Here is a 21,347-nt window from a genome sequence, read left to right as displayed (position 1 = left end):
TTATCATATAATACAAGACTATTATCATATATAACAACTATTATCAAATATAATAAACATATCTATTATCATATGTAACACAACATGACTAACATCATATACAACACACATGTCTATTATGATATATAAGACGCGACTATAAGCTGTTATTGACTGTATAGGAATGACTGTGTAATATGGAGTAATAAAGGTGCGTGAGGACAGAGGTGTGACAATACTGCAGTGCGTGTGCGCGTGTGCGTGTGTGTGCGTGCCCTGCCTGCCACAGGGAGAGAGAGGGGGAGTAGAGAGAGAGAGAGGGGGGAGTAGAGACTCTGCTGGGAACTACATGGTGCTCAATTTTTCAAGATGTCGTCGCTGGAGCAGAGGCTGTCGCGAATCGAGGAGAAGCTCAAGCTGGAGAATGAAGAAGCTCGCCGGAGGATCGACCTGAACATCGACATGAGCCCGCAGCGGTCACGTCCCAGGCCCAGTGAGTGTCCACCGGGGCGGACCGGGGAGTCGGTAACGGCCAGAATAGCCGGGGAAAGATCGCAGAGGCGGAGGGAGGGAGGGGAGGGAGTGCGGGGTGCTCCTAGCTACTACCTGCTAACAGGCTAGCTACATAAACAAACACCGACTGGGTCGCTACATTTCTTTGGGGGGTTAAATCCCGTAATTAACCAGAGGGACGTTTCGCGCAGAGGTGCAAACAAAAACGAAAACCCCCGGCGAGCTGTCATGAAATATGTTGCTGCCAGTCACGTCCCGAAATCTGTTTTGATTCAGGGCTGTCAAACATGCTAGGCTAACGGGCTAGCACCCTGAGTGATAGTCGGTGGCAGGCCCAGCGTCAGTCTGAACATTGCATGGTGTCCCTACACTGTGGATGTGGACAGGACAGAGGTGCCATTCCGCCCAGGCGTCTCCACAGTGTCCTACAAGTATTACGTGGTGTGTCTGTTCATGGCTGTTGGCGGCAGTCCGGTTTTTTTCCTGCCGGTTCTGACCCTTAACGAACAAGACGCTAATTTGTGGCAGCAGCTACCGCATCTAACGTTTAGCTAACGTCAAACATCAGCGTCGGCTGGTGCGACGTTGTAAACACGGTTTCCAGCGAACACGACTCTCTGAATAAAGCCCCTCGCAGCTCTCATGGGATTCAGTGTTAAAGGAAGTGGTGAAGCGGTAACGCTGGAACCGTGTGAGAGGAGAGAACTCAGAGGTACAGTTCAGCAGGGAAGCCTCTCAGGGACATGCAGACAAACACTGTTGATGGAGACACACACATCTTAACTGTTATTAGCAGCCTGTGATATTGTATCTGCACAATAATGTCACTGATGAACACCGATCATTCTTTCCCACAGATCATCTCTCTCATCCATGTGAGGTTTGAGAGACATTTCCCTCAAACATGCTTCGTTCTCCTCCCCTCATGGTCTTTTTAAATGTACTGTATTGAGAGGTCACATTAGCTGCATGTGAGAATGAAAGTGTGGATGAGTGAAATGTAAGGTTGGCGTTATTCTCTCTCTCTCTCTCTCTCTCTCTCTTATTGCCAACAGAAGCCAAGAATAGACTCAACGGATGAACTGATGGACCAAAAACGAAACATTCGCTGCCTTCATTCGCTCACAGCCGAATGCTGACTCAATATTTAGTGCAGCACATATCCCTCCCCTCAATTCACCCTGCAGATTACTGCTCCACTAAGTCCAATGTAATTAATAACATTATAAATCTGGGAAAAATAGAGACATCCCTGTTACAAACACACCAGTGCGCCACACTGCTGCACTGGGTGAATCTGTGCTTTCATTAGAGCTGGATAAGATAAAAACATTTGTCAGTTGATATCGGTAATTGTCACGATAAATGTAACATTATTCATTCTTTTAAGTTTCAAAGACTGACTTTTGCTCCCGAGTGAAGGTCGTGGTTTTAATCTCTTTGTCAGCAGAAAATGACAAACTCTTGATAAGCAGCAAAAGATTCCAAAAAATCTGATGATTACATGAGTTATTTGATAATCTCTGCATGAATATGCAGAATCTGTAGGCGAGGGAGGATCAAGATTTTGTGGGAGGAAGCTTTCTCTGTTTCTAGTTTGACCAATCACATTTGAGCAGACTTTGGTTTCCGGCAGGTAAACTGTCCAAGTGGAAAGCAAAAGAGGCAGAACACATTGACCGAAATGCATCGAATATCAGCTTTTGAATTTATCTTCATTCATATGCAGACAGCTGTTAATAGAGATTTGCCAAAATGTTGTCTGGACATAAAATATCTAGGGAAAACATATACACCATCCTACTGCCATAAATACCCACCAGAGCAACAAATGCAATTGACAATAGCCCCCAAGAAATCTTCACTCGTGTTTGAGTAAAAACCACAGTCTCTAGCGGTCTACAGGACAAACGATATGTTTCTTACCTGTTTTTAAAGATTAATGACTTCAGTAGGAACCAGTGAGCTTGGGGCCGAGTGCCACAGGCAGGGTAGGAAGGCTGGAAGGTACTGAGACACCTACTAAAGCATTGATTTTGGTCTTCCCATAGGATTTGCAAACAATAAGAGAAAAAGAGAGTAACGCCAGAATTATACTTTATTCACTGCTCAAATTTGTGTGATTTATAGAAGTCTGAAAGCTTGTGTGTTGTTGTTTTTTTTGCAATGATGGTGGAGTGTGTGCACACGTGTGATCGTCTCTGTAGTACAGTGCAGTAATGTGCGTGTGTGTGTATATTTTCTTTCTTCTGTCTAGTCATCGTGATCCAGCTCAGTCCTGCTCCAGCCCCTTCCCAGCGTGCAGGTATCATTCAATCCATCGCTCTCTCTGCCACTGCACTTCTCTCCCCCACCACAACCAACTCTCCCCGACCACCTGTGTCCCCTGTTTCACCTCTGATACCCTCCTCCCTCAGTCTTTTTACTTATACCACCCATAACCCTCAGTGTTTGTCACTGAATATATCAAAAACACAGGCAGTTCTTTACATTCTCACCGATTTAGTTACATTTGTTTTGCTCCAAATTGCCGGAAAGACTCTCACTAGAACTTCTTCACTGATTGTAATTATGCTTGTCAGGGTCCCCACGCATCCTGGAAAACCTGGAATTATAGGGAGTTCTTTCCCAGTCTTGGAAACAAGTTTGAAATTGATTAAAATGACCAAATATCCTGGAAAAAGTTGTATTGTACTTTAGTTCCATATGTAAATGGACCTATGTAAACGTCTCTGCGAATAAGATATTGTTTGGCCACACTTCAGTTACAAGTCTTTCAAGTAACAAAAACATGTTTACAACCAACGTAAGGAGATCACACAACCTTATTGTAGAGTTATGTGATGGATGTAGACATCGCCTGCAGTTGAGACACTTCCTGCCTCAATTACATGAACCCTGCATTGTTGAAAAAGTAAAAAATCAAAATAGGGTTGAATGTGTTAATACTAGACCTACCGTTAAACTATATGACCGTTTATGACCAACCGCTGTCCAGAAGTGTCAGGAAAAACTTGTGGAAAATATGTTATATCTTTAAAAGAGTGGGAATCCTGCTTGATTTTTAACATTATTATGAGAATTCCTAACATTCGGTGCATCATTTTAAGTCTTAGAAAGAGAAACTAAGTGTCAAAATAATTATTTGTCCTTTTACTTTTACTGCTCAGGGGCACAAGTTTAATCCATGTTTGTGAATCAGGTCCAGTCCATGACCAGATGCTAATATTTTAGCCGCGCAGTTATTCACACCTCCTCCCAAATCACATCCTCTCTCCATCTTTCCATCCCTACTCCTCTCTCTCTCTCTCTCTCTCTCTCTCTCTCTCTCTCTCTCTCTCTCTCTCTCTCAATCTCTCTCTCTGGCTGTGTGTGTCTTTGCCAGTGGCAGGGCAGTGTTGGTGTGTGTTGATCTTCACAGTGTATATGTGCGTGTGTTGACATGTGTCAGATCATTAACCTTTGTATTGCTGGAGGCAGAGAATCACGGTGCATGTGGCTTTTCTGCACGGCACAATGTTATGGGTTGTGTTTTTGTTTGAAACAGTCTCTAATCCAGCTTCTCCACTGGTCTGTCTGCAGGAGTGCTGTGAACACTCGGGCTTCTCTCTCTGTTTTCTCTGTGTGGCGCCTGAAGATTTGACTTCCTGTCCGAGTCTGACCGTCTGACTGACTGTCTGACTTCCAGCTTAGTCTTTGCTATGTAGTCTTGGCTGGATTTCTCCTCTCCTTTCCTCTCTCACATCTGACTGTTTGATATTATTTGTCTGTTATTCATCTCCTGGCATCCCCTCGCTGCTCCTTCCTCTACCAGCGTCACTCAGCAAGCAGGAGGTGGTGCGGCAGTGCCTGTGAATATCTTGTGTGTTTATGTGTCTCCCCGTCTTCTCGCTGTCTGCCCGTCTATCCTCTCATCCGTCCATCTGGAGCCAGCCGAACTGTGGAGATATGATCTGTGCCAACGACTGCCTGAGTCTTCCTTCCTCTCTCCACTAACCCCTTGTCCCCTTCACTAACCGATTCTCCATTTACAGGCTGGTCCATCCACAGGTGACTCATGGATCCAAACAGTCTCAGTGGAGCTGCCAGCCTGGAACCACAAAAACAATCAGAAGTCTGATAATAGCAACACTTATGTGGTCCTTGAAACGTTTTTCAAACTGGTTTTGAGCATTTTTAAAAGTTGCTGATGTGACACTGATGATTAGTATGGAGTTAAACTCTTAAGTAATCAGGGATCTGAAGCTTAATTGACGCAGTGTCAGTAATTGATCATCATAGCTGCTAACCCTCTGTGTGAGAAGTTGATTTAAAATGAGCCAGTGCCTGCACACACACGCCTGATGTTTCAAGGTCAACACATGTCCTCTGATGCTCATGATTTACACCTACGTTTAAAGAGGCCAGAAGCATATGACTTCTGTTGGCATTTTCAGTGCCAGTCTTTTGTGAGCCGTCGATTTGCCATACAGTGTCATAAAGTCCTATGTGTCTTGGTAAGGCCGTGTGGCTTTCTTTGACAGCAGATTACAGTTTATTATAATTTCAGTTTCATTTTCTTTGATCGTTTTGATTTAAGTTTTGATTGTCTATGAAAAGATGTGGTGCAACAAAGGCAAGCTGTTACATGTTGTAAAAAAGACACTGAGGTTAGCCAAGTGTATTTTGAAGGGAAGCTGAGCAGTACAATTATTTGCCAAACCGTCCATAGTAAAAATTACACTTCTTGGTTCAACTCCGATCCACTGTAGTCTCATAGTTGTGCCCATTTACAGTTTTCTTTTACAACGAGTTATGACATCATTATGTGTAACCTCACAAACTATTAACTAAAAATTAAACCATATTTTTACTAAAAATAACCTGTGGACACCCACATCCCCCCCAAGCTGTGTGCTAACCCTGTGCCGTCTCTCTGACTGCAAATGGTGTTGCTTTTTGAGATAACCGTCCTGTTTTCTTAGCGGTGGGTTGGGACATCAGGGGAAATAAAACAATGCTGTAACCTTGAGGGCAGAGAAAACCAACAAGTTAATATGCTGCTAAAATACTGTGCAGGGCCTAGACAGCAGTGTTGCAGTGAAAGAATTCCCTGACCTTGCCAAGGCCAGTTTTTCTCTTGTCTCATGGGAAATAATTTTGAGTGAGTTCTACACAGGATGTCGTGGATCACGTTCATTTCTCTTCAGACTTTTACTGTGAGAAACAATTGAAGTGGAACTGATGCACAAAAAGTTAAAGCAGATAGTTCACAAATAATAATACATTGTCACTACCTCTGTCTGTTTGCATACAATCACTAAAATAAGATAGTCAGTAAATGCATGAATGAACAAAGCCATCTTATACCCTCTGGCATGCTGGCCTCTGGTGTAGAACACACCACTCTGCCCTCTGCTCTCCTGTCTCTCTCTAATGTTTCGTGTCTCCCCCCCGCCCCCCCTACCCAGCGCTCCAGCTGCCACTGGCCAACGACGGAGGCAGCCGGTCATCGTCTTCAGAGAGCTCGCCTCAGCACCACCCCTACCCCAGCCGCCCGCGACACATGCTCACCCTGCCCACACCCCCGTACGGCCTACAGAAGAGTCTAGAGAAGTATGTCGAAATGCTGATGTCCATGTCAGAAATAAGTAATGAGAAACTGCATTCACTGTAATGCTGGAACAGCCACAAGGATTTTGTTGTTGGAAAAAAGTGTAGAATCATAGAATTGAATGACTTACTGCTTTTGTAAGAGGGTGGTAACATTTTTGATTAAAATTTTTTTGGGAATAAATAAAAACCTTTCTGGGATTGTTAGCTAAATAATAAGTAAAATTAAGGGATTTGTGGTCATAAACGTTTTTTAAGTACAGTGGAGAAGAATGTTTTTTAACATGGAGACAAAACAATTTAACTGTTTTCAGATGTGAATTCCAGGAAATAGTGTCCGAACATTTGCCTTTCACATATGTGTTGCGCGCAGCAGGAGATCGATCAGGAACATTCAAGAGAGGGGGCGTCTTGTTAGAGAATGCAGGAGGCCTGACATGGCGTATAAATTATGCTGTGGAAATTGCAGTGTTTTTTGTTTATAGCTCATCGGCTCCCGCCTCCAGTTTGAGTCCATCGTGTGATAAGTCATTGATACGCCCACTCGCTCGATGGGAATTTTCTAGACATTTTCCTCCCGCATTCTCTCATGGACTCACTCTGACCTTTTACTGGCTGGAAAAGTTCCTGATTATGGCCAAAACAACTGACTACGTTCTTACATACAGATATTTTCAGGAAAATGTACAGACTTATGTGCTTGTCTGAAAGCAGCTCTGTTTTGAGGACTGAGCAGGATGAGGGATCATTTAAACTAGAGCAGGTTATTTTACACCGAATGGATCCACATGGAGAGAGTAGGGTTGAAGAGATGCACAGAAACCCACAGCATCCATTTGTGAGTCAGAATTATCTCATCTCGCTGTGGGTGTTTCACACTAAACCATACCTCATAATGCATTCGAGTCACGTGACATTGTGTCTTCTTGTGTCCTAACAGTGCAGAGATTAATCAGAAACTGCAGGAGATCATGAAACAGACTGGTTATCTGAAGATTGACGGTCAGGTGAGTTGTGCACACAGACACGTTAAGTTTTTCAGGTCTGGAATTTCAAATCCTCTGCACCTAAAAACCTGGATGTTAGTTCATACGTTTGTTGATATTCTTTATTTTCCTCATTGTGAACAAATCCAATGAAAAGACAAAAATATTCAAAACAAATAAATACTTATCATACTAAGAATTGTCTGTTAAGGCAAATCCTGAAAACGCTTGATCCTGTGTCACAGAAAATTAAATTATGTTCCAACGAAAACCCCACCTCCTTGGCGGAGGTACTTACGAGATAGATAAGATATAAATGAGAAATTAAAACAATACTGGCTTTGGTGTTATCTTGAGACTGGGGACAAACATTAACACTTAACAGGTTTGTTAGGACATGACACATTCACACATTTCTTGTCAGCTGCTGATGTTTCTGACTTATGTTTGTGTAGTGAGCTCAGAGACCATTGTTTGAATAGGCCAAGGTTAAAACACTGTCAGAGCAAACATCCAAACCCCAAGTGTCCTTGAGGGTTTCTCAAACAGAAGAACAACAGCCTCCTCCTTGCATTTTTTCCCTCTTTGAACGAGATATAATCAAGGAGATTGACTGCAATGGCCTCATTTAGTAGTTTAGTTTTTATCTCTTTCAGCCTTCAGGTTCAGTAACCTAGTCAAGGCCAGTCGGGGTTTGGAGATTGAGAAAAGTATGTGACTCATCGCTGCACTCCAGATAGTTTTCACTTCCTCTCATTAGCTGAGGGGGTTGCTACATAATGTTGTCAGCGAGATGTCACTCACAGTATCTGAATCACCGATGATTTGTTGTTAGTAAAGCATGGAAAATGATGCATCTTCCCACTTAGTGCTGGTATTCTGAGTCATGGCCCGTGGGGCAGCATCTTAATTACACATCAAAACATGTTTTACTGAGTTACCCAGAGGGTTTTATCGTTGCCTTACGATGCAGAAAGTCAGAATTGGTCTCTCTGCACAATTTTCAGCTTGAAGTGTTTTGCAAAGAAACACCAAGCAGTTGACTGTGACCCTGCTCAGACCTGGTGTTAACATCTGTCCTGAGTAATCCTATCACAAGTGGTCAGCTTTGAGTGCATCCAGACCTGTTCAGGTCTGGATGCACTCAAATGTGTCCTCATTGCATCCTGAGATCAGATCACTGGTACAACATTGGGAGGTGGTGTGGGACGCATGTCGCCAAGTTCTTTTTGGGTCCTGGGCCACATATGAATGACCACCTACTCAGCTGGCATCATCTGACCCCCTGCAGTTTCACAATGGAAAAAATCAAACATTCATCACAAGTAGTCACAGGAGACACATTCAGGATGCATTTTAATGGCAGGTGGGAACATACATACTTAACGCTGTCCACTTGTGATCGGATTTCTCAGGAAGGATATTAATACCAGATCAGAATGGCCTTTGTTGTCAGTAAAAATATTTTGAGCAGGATCTATAATCATGTTTTGTTGTGTTTGTGCATCCACAGCGGTATCCAGCCGAGGTGACAGACCTGATTAGTGAGGGGGAGATCGGCAGTGGGACCTGCGGACAGGTTTTCAAAGTACGATTCAAGAAGACGGGCCATGTCATCGCTGTCAAAGTAAGACCCACCTGCTCTTGCCTGTTTTCATTGTTAACAAACCAGTGTACAGTGTGCACAGGATCCAGCTTCAAAAGCTGATGATGGCTCCTTAGTTGGTAATTATGTCAGATGTATTATTTCAAGTGATGACAGAGGAAGTTAGATGGAACAAACCGTTGGCATGTTCAAGAACAGCTGCTGAGCATCAGTCACCACAACGAAATCAGCTGCAAACCTATAATTTCGCTTGTTTTACACCTAACAAAGATATTGGCAAAACAACTCTGAACAACATAATAGATGGTGCTGCTGAAGAACAGATGCTCTGTTGTTCTCCAGCACTCCCACTTTTTATATTTTGTCTTGATTGGATTCTGCTAATGTAACACAGAGCCGGTGTGGCTGAAAAGAATCAGACAGAAATCTACAGGCTGGTTGTCACAAATACACATTAAGATGTTGCTGATATGAGTCAAGCTCTTTACTGTGGAATTAATTCTCTGCACTCCAGGGAAATGTTTTCATTTTAAGTTGATTGTTTATTGTTAAATGAATTCCCATTAGCTTCAGTCATCCTGGGATCATGAATACACACAAATGGGAAACAGTTAAAGATGAAAATTATAACCTGAGGAATATGAGATACATCACCAATTAAATGATTGGTAACACAGTTAGTTTAAAACATGTATTGAATTTGTTCGTAACCCAGAGAGAGATAGGACACGACCCGAGGAATGATGACAATATTACATAAAAAGTATATCACCTATAGTAATATAATTGAGATGGGTTGTTAACAGGTTCTGATCAGAACAGTGTTTTTCAGATAAATTTCAGAGAATAGTTTGAGTACTAGAGTACTACAGTGAGCTTTGTTTTGAAGAGGTAGCCAAAAATGTCCCTACAGGGACCTTCAGTCAGTGTGATCCAAACACGGTAGGAGCGCGATGCTCATCCCGTCGTAGTCACACGCTCTCATTTTCTGTTGTGCTTTAATTGTGACTGGTTTACAAACACAGCAGCACTAATAACCCCACATAACAACCCTCCTATTTAAGAGTTGACTTAATTGTAGCCGTCCAAGCCATTTAACAATTTAGCTGTCAGTTCACTGCTGGGGTCTATGTTTTGTGTTTTCCTAATGTGTGTGTGTGTGTGTCACCAGCAAATGCGTCGTACAGGAAACAGAGATGAGAACAAGAGGATTCTGATGGACCTGGACGTGGTGCTGAAAAGTCACGACTGCCCTTATATCATCCAATGCTACGGCGCCATAGTTACCAACGTAGGTGTCCCCAAAATACATTACTGTCTGTATGCTTAACAATAAACTAAAGTCACAGCTACAGACAAAGAAACTGCAGCACATGTATACAATTTACACAACACTTATAACTCAGTAAACTCCCCTCCTGACCTGGTAAATGATGGACATGTGTATGTGTGTTTGTGTGCATGTTCAGACGGATGTTTTCATTGCCATGGAGCTAATGGGAACATGTGCGGAGAAGCTGAAGAAGAGAATCCAGGGCCCCATCCCAGAGCGAATTCTAGGAAAGATGACAGTTGCAGTAAGTGGAAGAAACTCGTATAGAGATGGGGAAAGTGTCACACTGCTCACTCGAGTGTTTTATTGTTAATGTTTAATCTTGTGTGTGTTTCTGCTCCAGATAGTAAAAGCGTTACAGTACCTAAAAGAGAAACACGGTGTCATTCACCGGGACGTCAAACCCTCCAACATCCTGCTGGATGATAAAGGTCAGATCAAACTTTGTGATTTCGGCATCAGTGGACGCCTCGTCGACTCCAAGGCCAAGACCCGCAGTGCTGGCTGTGCCGCCTACATGGCGGTGAGTGAAAACCCCCACACAATACATTCAAAACACTCCTACAAGCTCACTAAAGACTTGCATAGACATAGAAATGTATTTCATATGTGTTTGTGTTTTTAGCCTTACAAATGTTTTTTATATTTATAGATTGCACATGATACAGACACAGATTTACTGAAAAAATAATGTTGCCTGTCTTTTTTTTTTTATACCTGCAGCCAGAGAGAATAGACCCTCCAGATCCAACCAAACCTGACTATGACATCCGAGCAGATGTGTGGAGTCTTGGCATCTCTCTGGTAAATCTACCATCATTTTATTACCATATAGAAAAAGTGCTTAAATGTGAATATTAGGTCAATAATAAGCACTTATTCGATTTAATAATTCCAATAACTATAGGACCACAGGAAATAAACTAGCAACTAGAATAACTGTGTTTCAGTCAATGGTTTAAAAAACAGCAGTTTGAACATGAAAGTGAGATACTTTATTTCATCAAACAATTGACAAAACCAAAATATATGTTCATCAAGTAAAAAGTAACTTTTTGTGTGGTTTATTTAAACAGAATCTCTTTACAAAAAAGCCAAGCATTTGTTGTCAGCAGAAGTGGATGTTAATGGTTCCTTGTGTGCTGTAGGTGGAGCTGGCTACAGGACAGTTTCCCTACAAGAACTGCAAGACAGACTTCGAGGTTCTGACCAAAGTGCTGCAGGAAGATCCTCCTCTGCTGCCTCTCGGCATGGGCTTCTCCCTCGACTTCCAGGCCTTCGTCAAAGACTGGTGAGTCCAAAACTATCCTTAAAGCTGATCATTTTTAAAATGTATTTTTTGCCGCCTCGCTTGATGTGTATGTCCATCCACAGCCTCACAAAGGATCACAGAAAAAGGCCAAAATATCACCAGCTGCTGGTAAGTCACCAGTCAGAGTGAGCAATTTCCAGAATAACCAGATTTACTCGAGGCTCCACTTTAACTAAACCGTCTGTGTCACTCTTTGTCTGTCTCCCTTGTCCAGGAGCTGAGTTTCATCCAGCGTTACGAGGTGCTGGAGGTGGACGTGGCTGGTTGGTTTCAGACGGTGATGGAGTGCACCGAGTCGCCTCGCAGCAGCCAGTGTTACAGCCATCAACACCAGCTCCACTCGCTCTTCAGTAGGTAGCCTAGCCCGACGTTAGCTTAGCCATACGCTAGTCTAGCCTAGCTTTAGCTTTGCCAAGCCCAGACTCAAGTCTGTCCTAGTCTAGTCCAGCGTCATCAGCTAAGCCTAGCGTTAGACCCAGCCCACCAGTCCATCTGTCCACCGGAGAGCCTGGAGAAGAGGAGGAAGCAACGGAGGACTCTGGATGGACAGATGGACAAAGAGATGGAATGAAGGATGGATAGACGACACAGGTGGTTCTCTTTGTAACGACATCATATCTGGACAGGCAGACACGGGGAGGAGGGAGCAGAAAAGGGCCCGACACTGTAGTTAGCTTCTTTTATGTACCCACTGTTACGTCTCGTTACACTATGTCTCTCACACACACACACACTTAAATGCAAACATGTGTGTGTCTTTTATGTGTTTATACATTTCCTACACTTGTCATTAGTCTGTCACCTACACGTCTGTCTCCAGCATTGATCCAAGCCATTGGATTAGTAAACAGCGTAGTCTCTACACACTGGAACAAAGCATCTGCTACATTAGCACTCACGGGTCACTCTTGTACATAAACGTTAAGGAGGACACCGCAGTGCAATTATGGCTCTTCAGGTGTTTCTACTATCACACACTCTCAGGCTGTATCTGTGTGTGTTTGTGTCTGTGAGTGAGCATTTCCATGTATGTGTGTGTGCGTGTGTGAGAGATATCCTGACACAGTCACTGGTTGTTTTTATAAGATTATATTTGCTAGTCATTTATTCATCTTCACACTACAGCCCTAACACATTCACCTGTAGGCTCATTTTTAACACATAACAATAGTAATTCTTATTAACTGTGCTATGAAAGATGTTTAGAATCATCATCATTGTATTTAGCTGCATAATTGGAAAAAACACAACGAAAAAGACTCACAAAAAAATTAGTGTTGCATTCCAGTTTTGCTTTGTGTTCGTTTGTGAGTTAGAAGAACTTAAAGAGATATGGAGGGATATTTAAAAGAGAGAAGAGGATGTGGAGAGGGTAGAGTCCAACTCTTTTTAGAAGTGCTGGAGAAAAAAATGAGGGTGGGAGATGTACGCTCGTCGATTACCATTTGAAGGAATGAATATTTGTTACTGGTGCAAGAAAGTAGAGAGAGGTTGGAGGTAGTGTAGAAGTGCATTTTGATTGAGAAGGCATTCGGACAAGAGCGTATCTTGTACAAAGGATCTAAATGGAGCAGATCTTATAACCTGTGGAGTATTTCTTGACTTCACTCCCTGTTTGTCTACCTCTTCCTCTTTGTCCACCTCTCTGCCTGCCTCTGCTGTTTAGAGTATTGTACTGCTCCACAGTGTTTTCAGACCAAAGGCTGCGCGTAGCTTGTTGCTGGTGGAGGCCGAGAGATTTAGACCTGACATTATGCAACCTCACAGACACAGTCTGAGACAGAATATTTTGGTGTTTTTTGCAGAGCAGGGGATTCAGTTAACCGGCCCAGGTTAAGAATTGATTGTTAAACACCACCAATTTATCATGGGTTTTTTTGTTTTATCCTTTCCCTGAGTTTCTTGTGTGTGTCAGTCTCTCACTGTAGGCCTATGGTTTGTTTTCCCTCTCTTTTTCTTAGTGTTGGAAAATAGTTAAAAATGTAAAGTTCTACAGATTCTCAGGGTCATAATTGTTTGTTTGTTGTTTCTCCCCCTGGACAAACGATCAGAAATCCAATCAGTTATTTTGTGTAAACTTGCTCATTAACAAACAAGATAACCAACAAACAAATGGACTGGGTGGAGGTAATTGTTATCAAAATAATTTCAGTTTTCTGTTGATCACCTAAACTGATTGATCAAGCTATGGATACATACCTACTATTAGCTGAGATTTACAGCTCTCAGATTTAGCATAGTGTACTTGACTCTGGCATGGACACTGAATCTGAAGAATTGAACTGAACTGGTTAACGTAACTTCAGAGCACTGGTTTACAGAGACTGACTGACTAGAGTCCTACTGCCTCCCCTGGTACAGGGCCATAGCCAAAGCCTGCTAAATGTGCAGACTCCAACCTCCTACCCCCCCATCATGCACCAAACCAAATCACTGCCACACACAGAGACCTGAGGAGCGCCGTTGATCGAGACAGGAAACTGTAAAGTGACAGAGAGAGGATGAGAGATGCAGGAATGTTGTCAAGATGGCAGAAGAGATGAGTGGAAATGAAAGGACAGGAAAACGAGCGGAGAGGACAGAGTGAGGTGAGAAGGAAGATGGGGAGTATTACGAAAGTGGAAAGGGATGTTAAAGAAAAGTCTGAAACAGGCTGGAGTTGGAAGACAGGAAGTAAGAGTTTGAAAATGGAGACAGGAAACGGGGAAGGAAAACATCAGGCTGAGTTTCACAGGGCGGCTGAGCTCTGAGGCCAGCTGGATTTTGTAAAAAGCTTTCATTGTGTTACACCAACCTACCAATTTTGATGCTAGTGAGTAAGTTACCTTCTTGTGTTTATGATGTTCTGTTGAAACAATTTTATTTATTACATTGCTACTGCTGCTATGTTTTATTGCTTTAGACGCTGCTGTCACCTCTTTTCCCCAAAGCATAAATACTTTATAAATTTTTCTTTCAAGCCAAATAAATGAAATAATGCAAAGTCTACACGTGTTACCAAATACTGAAGAGCAAGTGTGAAGAGGGCAAGTGAGAGGTTGTGAGATGGATTAGAAGAGAAAGTGCTGGGAGGTTAGCTTCACAAGACAAACTAACACACACATTATAAACACACACCTCACCTCAGATGTAGCTTTGTGTGTCATGGTAGTAGTTGATTGTCTGTATCCCATCGTCACGCTACATGTCTGTACAGTGTAGATATGATTAGAGGGGATGTCTGTCTGTCCGGATGCTCTGTCAAGTCCATCCATCCCTCTGTCTGTCCACAGGTCGCCTGCAAGCTTGACAACCTTGACAGTTCACACCAAAGGTGTCCACAACTCAACAAAAATACGAAAGCGTTGTTGTTATTGTTATGACTATTGTTATTGACATTATAATTGATTACTCTCAGCTATGATTATATATATGAAATCTCTCTATAGCTAGTGGGAGAGGGGGGGGTGGGGGTGCTGTAGTATAGCAGTACTGTGTGTGTGTGTGTGTGTGTGTGTGTGTCTGTGTGTCTGTGTCATATACTGTACAGGGGGAGACTGGAGCGCTAACACACGCCAAGGGCCAAGCAATAAAAGCAGCCAACTCATCTCTCTGCTCAGTGAGTGATACTAGCCACTGACCTGTGTCAGGAAGTAAGACTAGACTAGCACCCGGGCCACACTGGATGCGTGAGCGACACGTGCACGTCACAGAGCATCTTGCTTTGTTATCAGGTTAGAGCAACCTCGTTGCCGGCGTGAGACGCACCCGAGACACGCTGCTCTTCTAGAGAGTCAGTCTTCTCTATTGTCTCCACATACCATGCACGGTTCACAGCAAAATGATCTTTTCACCACAGTTTCAATGTTTATGTCACAAACAATAATATTTGCAACACTTCCTGTGCCTGTTGAAAAGGAAAGCACTCAAGCATATGACTGAATCAATTCATCTGATTTAACAAGGTTTTTATTGTTAGTGCAGGACTGGAGGATGCACAGCCTCAAACCGTAGTGTCCTGGCATTTAGTTGTGTGTGTATATAGCCAAATACAGAAACATACCAGAAACCTCATGTAGCAGCTTCACAGCGAACACGCTCCCAGTGCCGCCCGGATGTTAGGCTAGCTCTCTTTTAGGAGTGCTCAGCTACAAGCCAATCAAATGTTATAGAATCAGAAAAAAACTACTATACGATATCATCACACTCTTTTTAGAGAGCAACTCTGGCAATTCAATATTTTCTGTCCCTAAAAGACAGATTCTTTTTTACAATGGCCCCATTTGAAGCTTTACAGGCAGAGACACTTTGACTGTAAGTCCCTAAGATGGGTCAAGCTCCAAAATCACTTGATCCTACATTTCCCAGATATATCTCTGATGATTGGGCAGTCTGTTAACCTGTTAAAGTTAACCTGCTCCGATAGCGCTCTCTGTTACCACGGAGATTTACCCCTAAAAACCACACATAGCTCATGCAGCTTCGTGATACAGGCCCCTGAGCAGATGGGACAGAGAGTTGGCGCAACTCCGTTAGCTCAGCCTTTGACTGGTTTAATCTGGAGGCCAGGCTGTGACCCTGGACCTGATCTAAAGCCACGGTTTACCTTCAGCAGTGATCGGGGCTGCTCTGCTCTCTTAAACTCTCCATCTAACAGGGGCTGACAGTGACAGCTCACTGCTCAGCCTCCTCTAATTCAAACTGTTATATAAATCTGGATCTGGTGCTTAGCATCCATCAGCTGTGCTGCGCTGGCAGCACGGCCTGAGGTTGTATCATTGGTGCAATTTTAACTCTAATCATGCTAAGAGACGGTGCAACCCACTCTCACTGTAGTGTTCACTGTTCAGTCTCTGTCTGTGTGTCTCGGCTAAAGTGTCCTGACACAAAGATGGACCCAGTCTCCCACTGTTGAGGTTCTCTGTTATTAAGCTGATGTTGTATTTTATTAACACACGCACACGCTCACTCGACTTTGCTGCTAGCGTGCGTTTCCATCCAAACACCTGACTGGGCGATGGTGCCACGCTACACCTCTGTAAAACCAATCAACCCAGATGTGCCTGTGACACATCTATGTGACTTGTGTGAGGAAACAAATTGATAACCAGTCTACACACATACACCAAATGTACAAAGTCAACCCATTCTACACAGCAATGCTGGCTACTGCCAACAGTGGCTTGTTGTGTATATTAGCTTGCTGTGTGGCCAGCGGTGTATAAAAACAGCTAGTTCATAGTGTGTACCTGCGCTGTGCCTTGGCACAGAACGAGAATGTGTGTGTGTGTGAGAGTGTGCGTGTGTTGTCACCACATCTGTAAGTAAACCAAATATCATTTTCACTATGCAGTCATTCAAACCATGTCAGCTTGCCTGGATGGGGGAAAAAAGCCTCCTGTACATACACAGATAAACCGCAATTAGCGAAGCCGTGTTTTGGTTTTGTTGCCCCCACCGCCCACAGCTAGCTCACAGAGAAATGCCAGAGCGAGAGATATGTTTTGAATGAACTGACAAATACTTAAGGATTGTACTGGGGTCGGGGAGGGATGTGGGTTAGACTGGGGTTTGTAGTTTTTTGGGAGATACAGATCAATGCTGTAAAGTATATCGATTGCATGTTATTGTCATGCTGTAACTGCTATTTTGTTGTTGTTTTGTTTTGGTCGGTTGGGGCGGGGATGCACAAAACTTTATCCTTATTTATGATTTTTACACATATAGTCTGTGTTTGTAGTTTTTTGCAAAAATGTCGACTTCATTGTGTTCTTAGGAAAAGACACACTTTTTTGCCTTTTTTTTCCTGTCAAATTTTGCTATATTTGTTTTCACTTTGGACCCGTTACTAGATGACGAAGAGGAGGAGCTGTATCTTTATTAGCAGACAGTGTTTGTTTGAAAAATGTCCTTTTTCCCCTCATTCATGTGCCGTGTGTCTTTCTTTTCATTTAGCAGTGTGAGCAAGCGGAGAGCGTGTGTGTGATGTTTATTCGTTTACCAAAAGTCTTTATTGATGGTGATTATTATTATTATTAGCTTTTCATTTTGTTTGTTGTTATGTAGATTTTTTTGTTTTATGATTACTATTATAACTGTTTTTATTATTATAATTTTTTATTATTATTATTATTCAGGGCAAAGATGACACCAAATTGAAAAAAGAAATTAATGGGTGATCCCAGACAGAGCTGAGAGCGTCTAAAGGTTTCTTTCACTGGCGGGGTGGCATCACCATTTTCTCACTTTACGCTGTTTTTCCACCGAATTTAAACCGCCACGTAAAGATAACCTCTGAACTGAAAGTCTAATAGTATTTTTTTATTTTTTTTATATAATTATTATTATTATATATTGTTTTCCTTTTGATCAGATATCATGATCAATTTATTTCTTGTTACCCCGGTTAGGGTCATAAATCGTGTGCTGTTATTTTATGCTTTCCCCCTCCGTTCATCCCTGCCCACTGCTTTTTGGATTTTATTTTGAGAATTATTATTTTCTATTCTTTCTGGTTTGTCTGATGCTGTAGTATTGAGCTGATTGGTCTAATACCAGAGCTTTTTTATTTCCTTAATGCTGAGACTGTCGTGACTGATGTTGCACTTGTGATGGGTTTGATTTTGTTATTTTCATTTTTGTTTTGTGTTGCAGATTTGGGGGATTGTTGTGCAGAGAGGAGAATATCGGGTGTTTTCCTTATTGACTTAGTCACAGCAGTTATTTTATCAATCATATAGATCTGTGGCACAGAACAAGAAAATGATTCAACAGTGTATTTTTCTCACTGATATTTATTTATTGGTCATTTGTATGTTGTTTTTTGTTTGTTTGTTTGGTTGGTTTTTTATGTGTATTGCTTTTTTTAAGTGGGGGGCAAACAAGACTCACGGTAGAGGAGTGGTCTCTCTGGTTGACATTTTACCATTGTGTACAGAGAAGCAAAATGTAATCAAAGTCATCACACTAACATATTTTCTATAGAGTAACAGGTGAGAATAGAAACCTGCTTCACATTAAGATGCACCGTTTCCATTATCACCCTCTGAGATGGTCTGACACAAAGCGCTGATGGTTTCAAACCACAGCGCGGTGTGTTTGAACTCTGTATTGTTTGAAACTTTGATGGTTTTTAATCAGTAATGAATGAATACCGGCTACAAAGCAGACTATATTTATTTCTTTTATTTTTTTTAAAAGGTTTAATGTATTTGAGCTGATGATAACTACTACGATAGTGGACTGATTGGCTTGTTATTAACCTGCACTCCCTCTGTTAGCGATGTGGGGCTCACCTGCTCTGACGTGTCATTGAGGTTTGTTGCTTGGTTATTTTAACATGTCGTTCTCCGTCTAGATTGCATGAATTTGCTAGTTAGCGGTGTGGGGGGGGGGGTCGACTTCATTCACCGCTGTTGCAGTCCAAAAGGCTTCTCGTGCGTACGTCACCTCAGATATATTGTCTCAACGGTTGTATCAGTCCACACAGCTTTACTGCCCGTTTCTTTTATGAATTTTGTTTGATTGTTTTGTTTTTGGCTGTATTTTATTTCCCCCCCCAGTGTCATTTCAAACAGAATAAATGCCATTATATTGTGAATACCTCAGGATTTTTTGGAGAATAAAAACAACAAAACACTTAAAAATAAAGTAAATAAAAACTCATAAAAAAGTTGATGGGTCATGGTCTTTCTTTTCCAACTGGGTGTTTCATTAAGACTGAAAAACTCAGGACAAAAGAATCGTTCAGTTTTCAGTAAGCTGATATTTGACAATATCTGATAAATGTGTTAATAAAACAAAGTGGTGCAGTGGTGTGCAGCTAGTATGTTGTGGGTTTGAACCTCGGTTCAGCCAGGGCCTTCCTGTTTGGAGTTTGAATGTCTTCCCGTGGACTGCGGCGTCCTCCCACAGTCCAAACACATGCAGGTTAGGTTAACTGGAGACTCTAAATCCTAGGTTTGAGTGTGAATGGTTGTTTCCTCTCAGACTGCACAACCTCCACCAGTCAGAGAGAGGGCAGTCACCCCTGTGAAAATCCTTAACGGCCAAAAACATCAGAAAAGAACTGGGTGCTGCTCCTCATGAAGCTTTATTCGCTGAGTGCACAGTAAAGATGAAACCGGATTATGATAATTCTGTCTTAATCAAAACCTGCTGGAATTTTGAAGTGAAAAGTGTAGAAACTATTGACTTGAAGAGTTTCTCTAATGTTTTATACAAATGATTGACAACACTAAAAATGGAATATGCAGCTCAAATATTCTTCACACCTCAGCTTGTAGTTTCCAGTGTTGTCCACAGGAGGGAGCAGCACTCCTTCACTCACTGTTTGTTTTTGTAACCTGAGGCGGACGCCTTCAGTTTGGTGTTTTCACATCTGACATTTCCCGAACTTCTGTTAAATAATCCTTCATGTCTCGTCCAGTGGAGATTGATTGGGTTGTATCTGCAAAAAGCAACAGTGTGTTTGTGAGTGTGAGTCCCTGATCTTCTACCTGCCTCGTTCGTCTAAAATAGGTGACACTTAACAAGATAAGAATCTACTCCATGTCAGTTCAACACTAGGCTGATGTGCTCAAACACGTCTGGATAAACACACACACACACACACACACACACACACACACACACACACACACACACACACACACACACACACACACACACACACACACACACACACACACACACACACACACACACACACACAGTCCCATCCCTCCTCCTCTGCTGTGGCCTCTGCACTTTCCCCCTCACTGAAATGTAACTACATGACTTGACAAGACATGACTCTGCTGCAGCTCCTTATGCAACAACAGAGCATGTAGATCTGAAATGAGCTCAAACACTTCCTCTGGTATATTTGGGGCGGTTAGGGTATCCACACTGTTGCAGAAGAAAAAAGATGGGATCAGCCTTCACTGAGGCCTTTATGAGGTGTGTGAGTCCTGAAGTCAGCTGCAGGAAGCTGCCTTCTTCTACATGAAGTGGTGTAACAACAGTCTGTGCCCTGTGGCTGCAGAAATGAACCAACAGGAAGATGGGAGTCGACGCTGCATAAAAAGTTTAACACCTTCCACTGTGAAACATGTTTTATAGATTCTGCATTTTTCAGTAGGAAAGAGGGAGTTGATGTAACTACTGTTGATGTAAATTATCTGAAATAATATGCATCGCAGTATGAAGGAGAATTTCATTTTAAGTTCACCACAGCTTGAGCTGTGTAAATGTAATGAAGTACTTAAATAAGAATGAGGAATAATGCTTAAACACATGAGGTTAAAACACAACTGCACCAAACCGAAACCACTAGAATGACACTCAGTAGAGCTCATTCCTCTTCCAAGGCCCAACAGTCCCCTTATGACGTATAACGGGTCCCTCTGTGTAAAAGTGGTCAAAGATTCTACTGAGGAAGTTTTCTGGTCCGTAATGAAAGAGGCTGAATCAATGTTTTTTTTACAAATGAGGCTTTTGTATCTGGAGAAATAAAACTTGAGCTGATAAGAGTCATAAACATCATTCAACACCATAAAGTGCAGTGTGTCTCCACTACACATTATAATGTTAACTCTGTGTGTGTGTGTGTGTGTGTGTGTGTGTGTGTGTGTGTGTGTCCTTCTGTTTCATTCATGCTGCAACACGCTGCTCCTACATTTCGAGCAGCCCATATTTGGTGTGTGTGTGTGTGTGTGTGTGAGTGAGATGGATCTACAACAGGACTGGGGGTAATGACAGGGTTTGAAAAGAAACTTTACACCTCAGCAAAAAAAACAAAAAACACAACAAAAGTCCACGCCTCCCTCCACCTCTCTTCTCTGCAGATCTGTTACTCTCTGTCGGCTCTCTCTGACCATATATGGTAGGAAATTAAACCAAAAGCTCATTGGTGGATGAGTGCAGGTATCCATCTCTCCTTGTTTGGGAGATTTCCTTAGGTCTCTTTTGCTTCTGTAAGTTTTGATTTGTGTTTAGAGAGAGATTACAACACTGGAGAATAGTTGGAGTCTATATACTGAAGTGTAGTTGTGCAGCAATTGCACT

The 21,347-nt window shown here is 42.4% G+C and overlaps 1 protein-coding gene across 2 annotated transcripts; it reads left to right on the top strand.

Moving 5' to 3' along the window:
- Positions 1–256: 256 nt before the first annotated feature.
- On the top strand, positions 257–18,972 carry map2k7 (mitogen-activated protein kinase kinase 7). Of its 2 annotated transcripts, XM_035169177.2 has the most exons (12): positions 257–472; positions 2,750–2,797; positions 5,943–6,087; positions 7,025–7,091; positions 8,584–8,697; positions 9,848–9,967; positions 10,146–10,253; positions 10,353–10,532; positions 10,733–10,813; positions 11,158–11,300; positions 11,384–11,429; positions 11,536–18,972. In XM_035169177.2, the coding sequence occupies exons 1-12, from the start codon at positions 349–351 to the stop codon at positions 11,677–11,679; spliced, it is 1,320 nt and encodes a 439-aa protein (XP_035025068.1). In that variant the 5' UTR covers positions 257–348; the 3' UTR covers positions 11,680–18,972. The 2 variants fall into 2 exon arrangements, with proteins under 2 accessions (XP_035025068.1, XP_035025069.1); XM_035169178.2 differs by lacking the exon at positions 2,750–2,797.
- Positions 18,973–21,347: the final 2,375 nt, after the last annotated feature.

This window comes from Hippoglossus stenolepis, chromosome 2 (assembly GCF_022539355.2).
Source record: "Hippoglossus stenolepis isolate QCI-W04-F060 chromosome 2, HSTE1.2, whole genome shotgun sequence".
Taxonomy (NCBI): Eukaryota; Metazoa; Chordata; class Actinopteri; order Pleuronectiformes; family Pleuronectidae; genus Hippoglossus; species Hippoglossus stenolepis.
Note: the sequence above shows the minus strand (reverse complement) of the source record. Positions and strands in the feature narration are given on the sequence as shown.

Bases quoted from the DNA above. Each gene is read 5' to 3' on its own strand.
- map2k7 (XM_035169177.2), top strand. From the start codon at position 349: ATGTCGTCGCTGGAGCAGAGGCTGTCGCGAATCGAGGAGAAGCTCAAG. The intron at 9,968-10,145 runs GTAGGTGTCCCC...GTGCATGTTCAG, and splicing joins ACGGCGCCATAGTTACCAAC to ACGGATGTTTTCATTGCCAT. The intron at 11,301-11,383 runs GTGAGTCCAAAA...GTCCATCCACAG, and splicing joins CAGGCCTTCGTCAAAGACTG to CCTCACAAAGGATCACAGAA.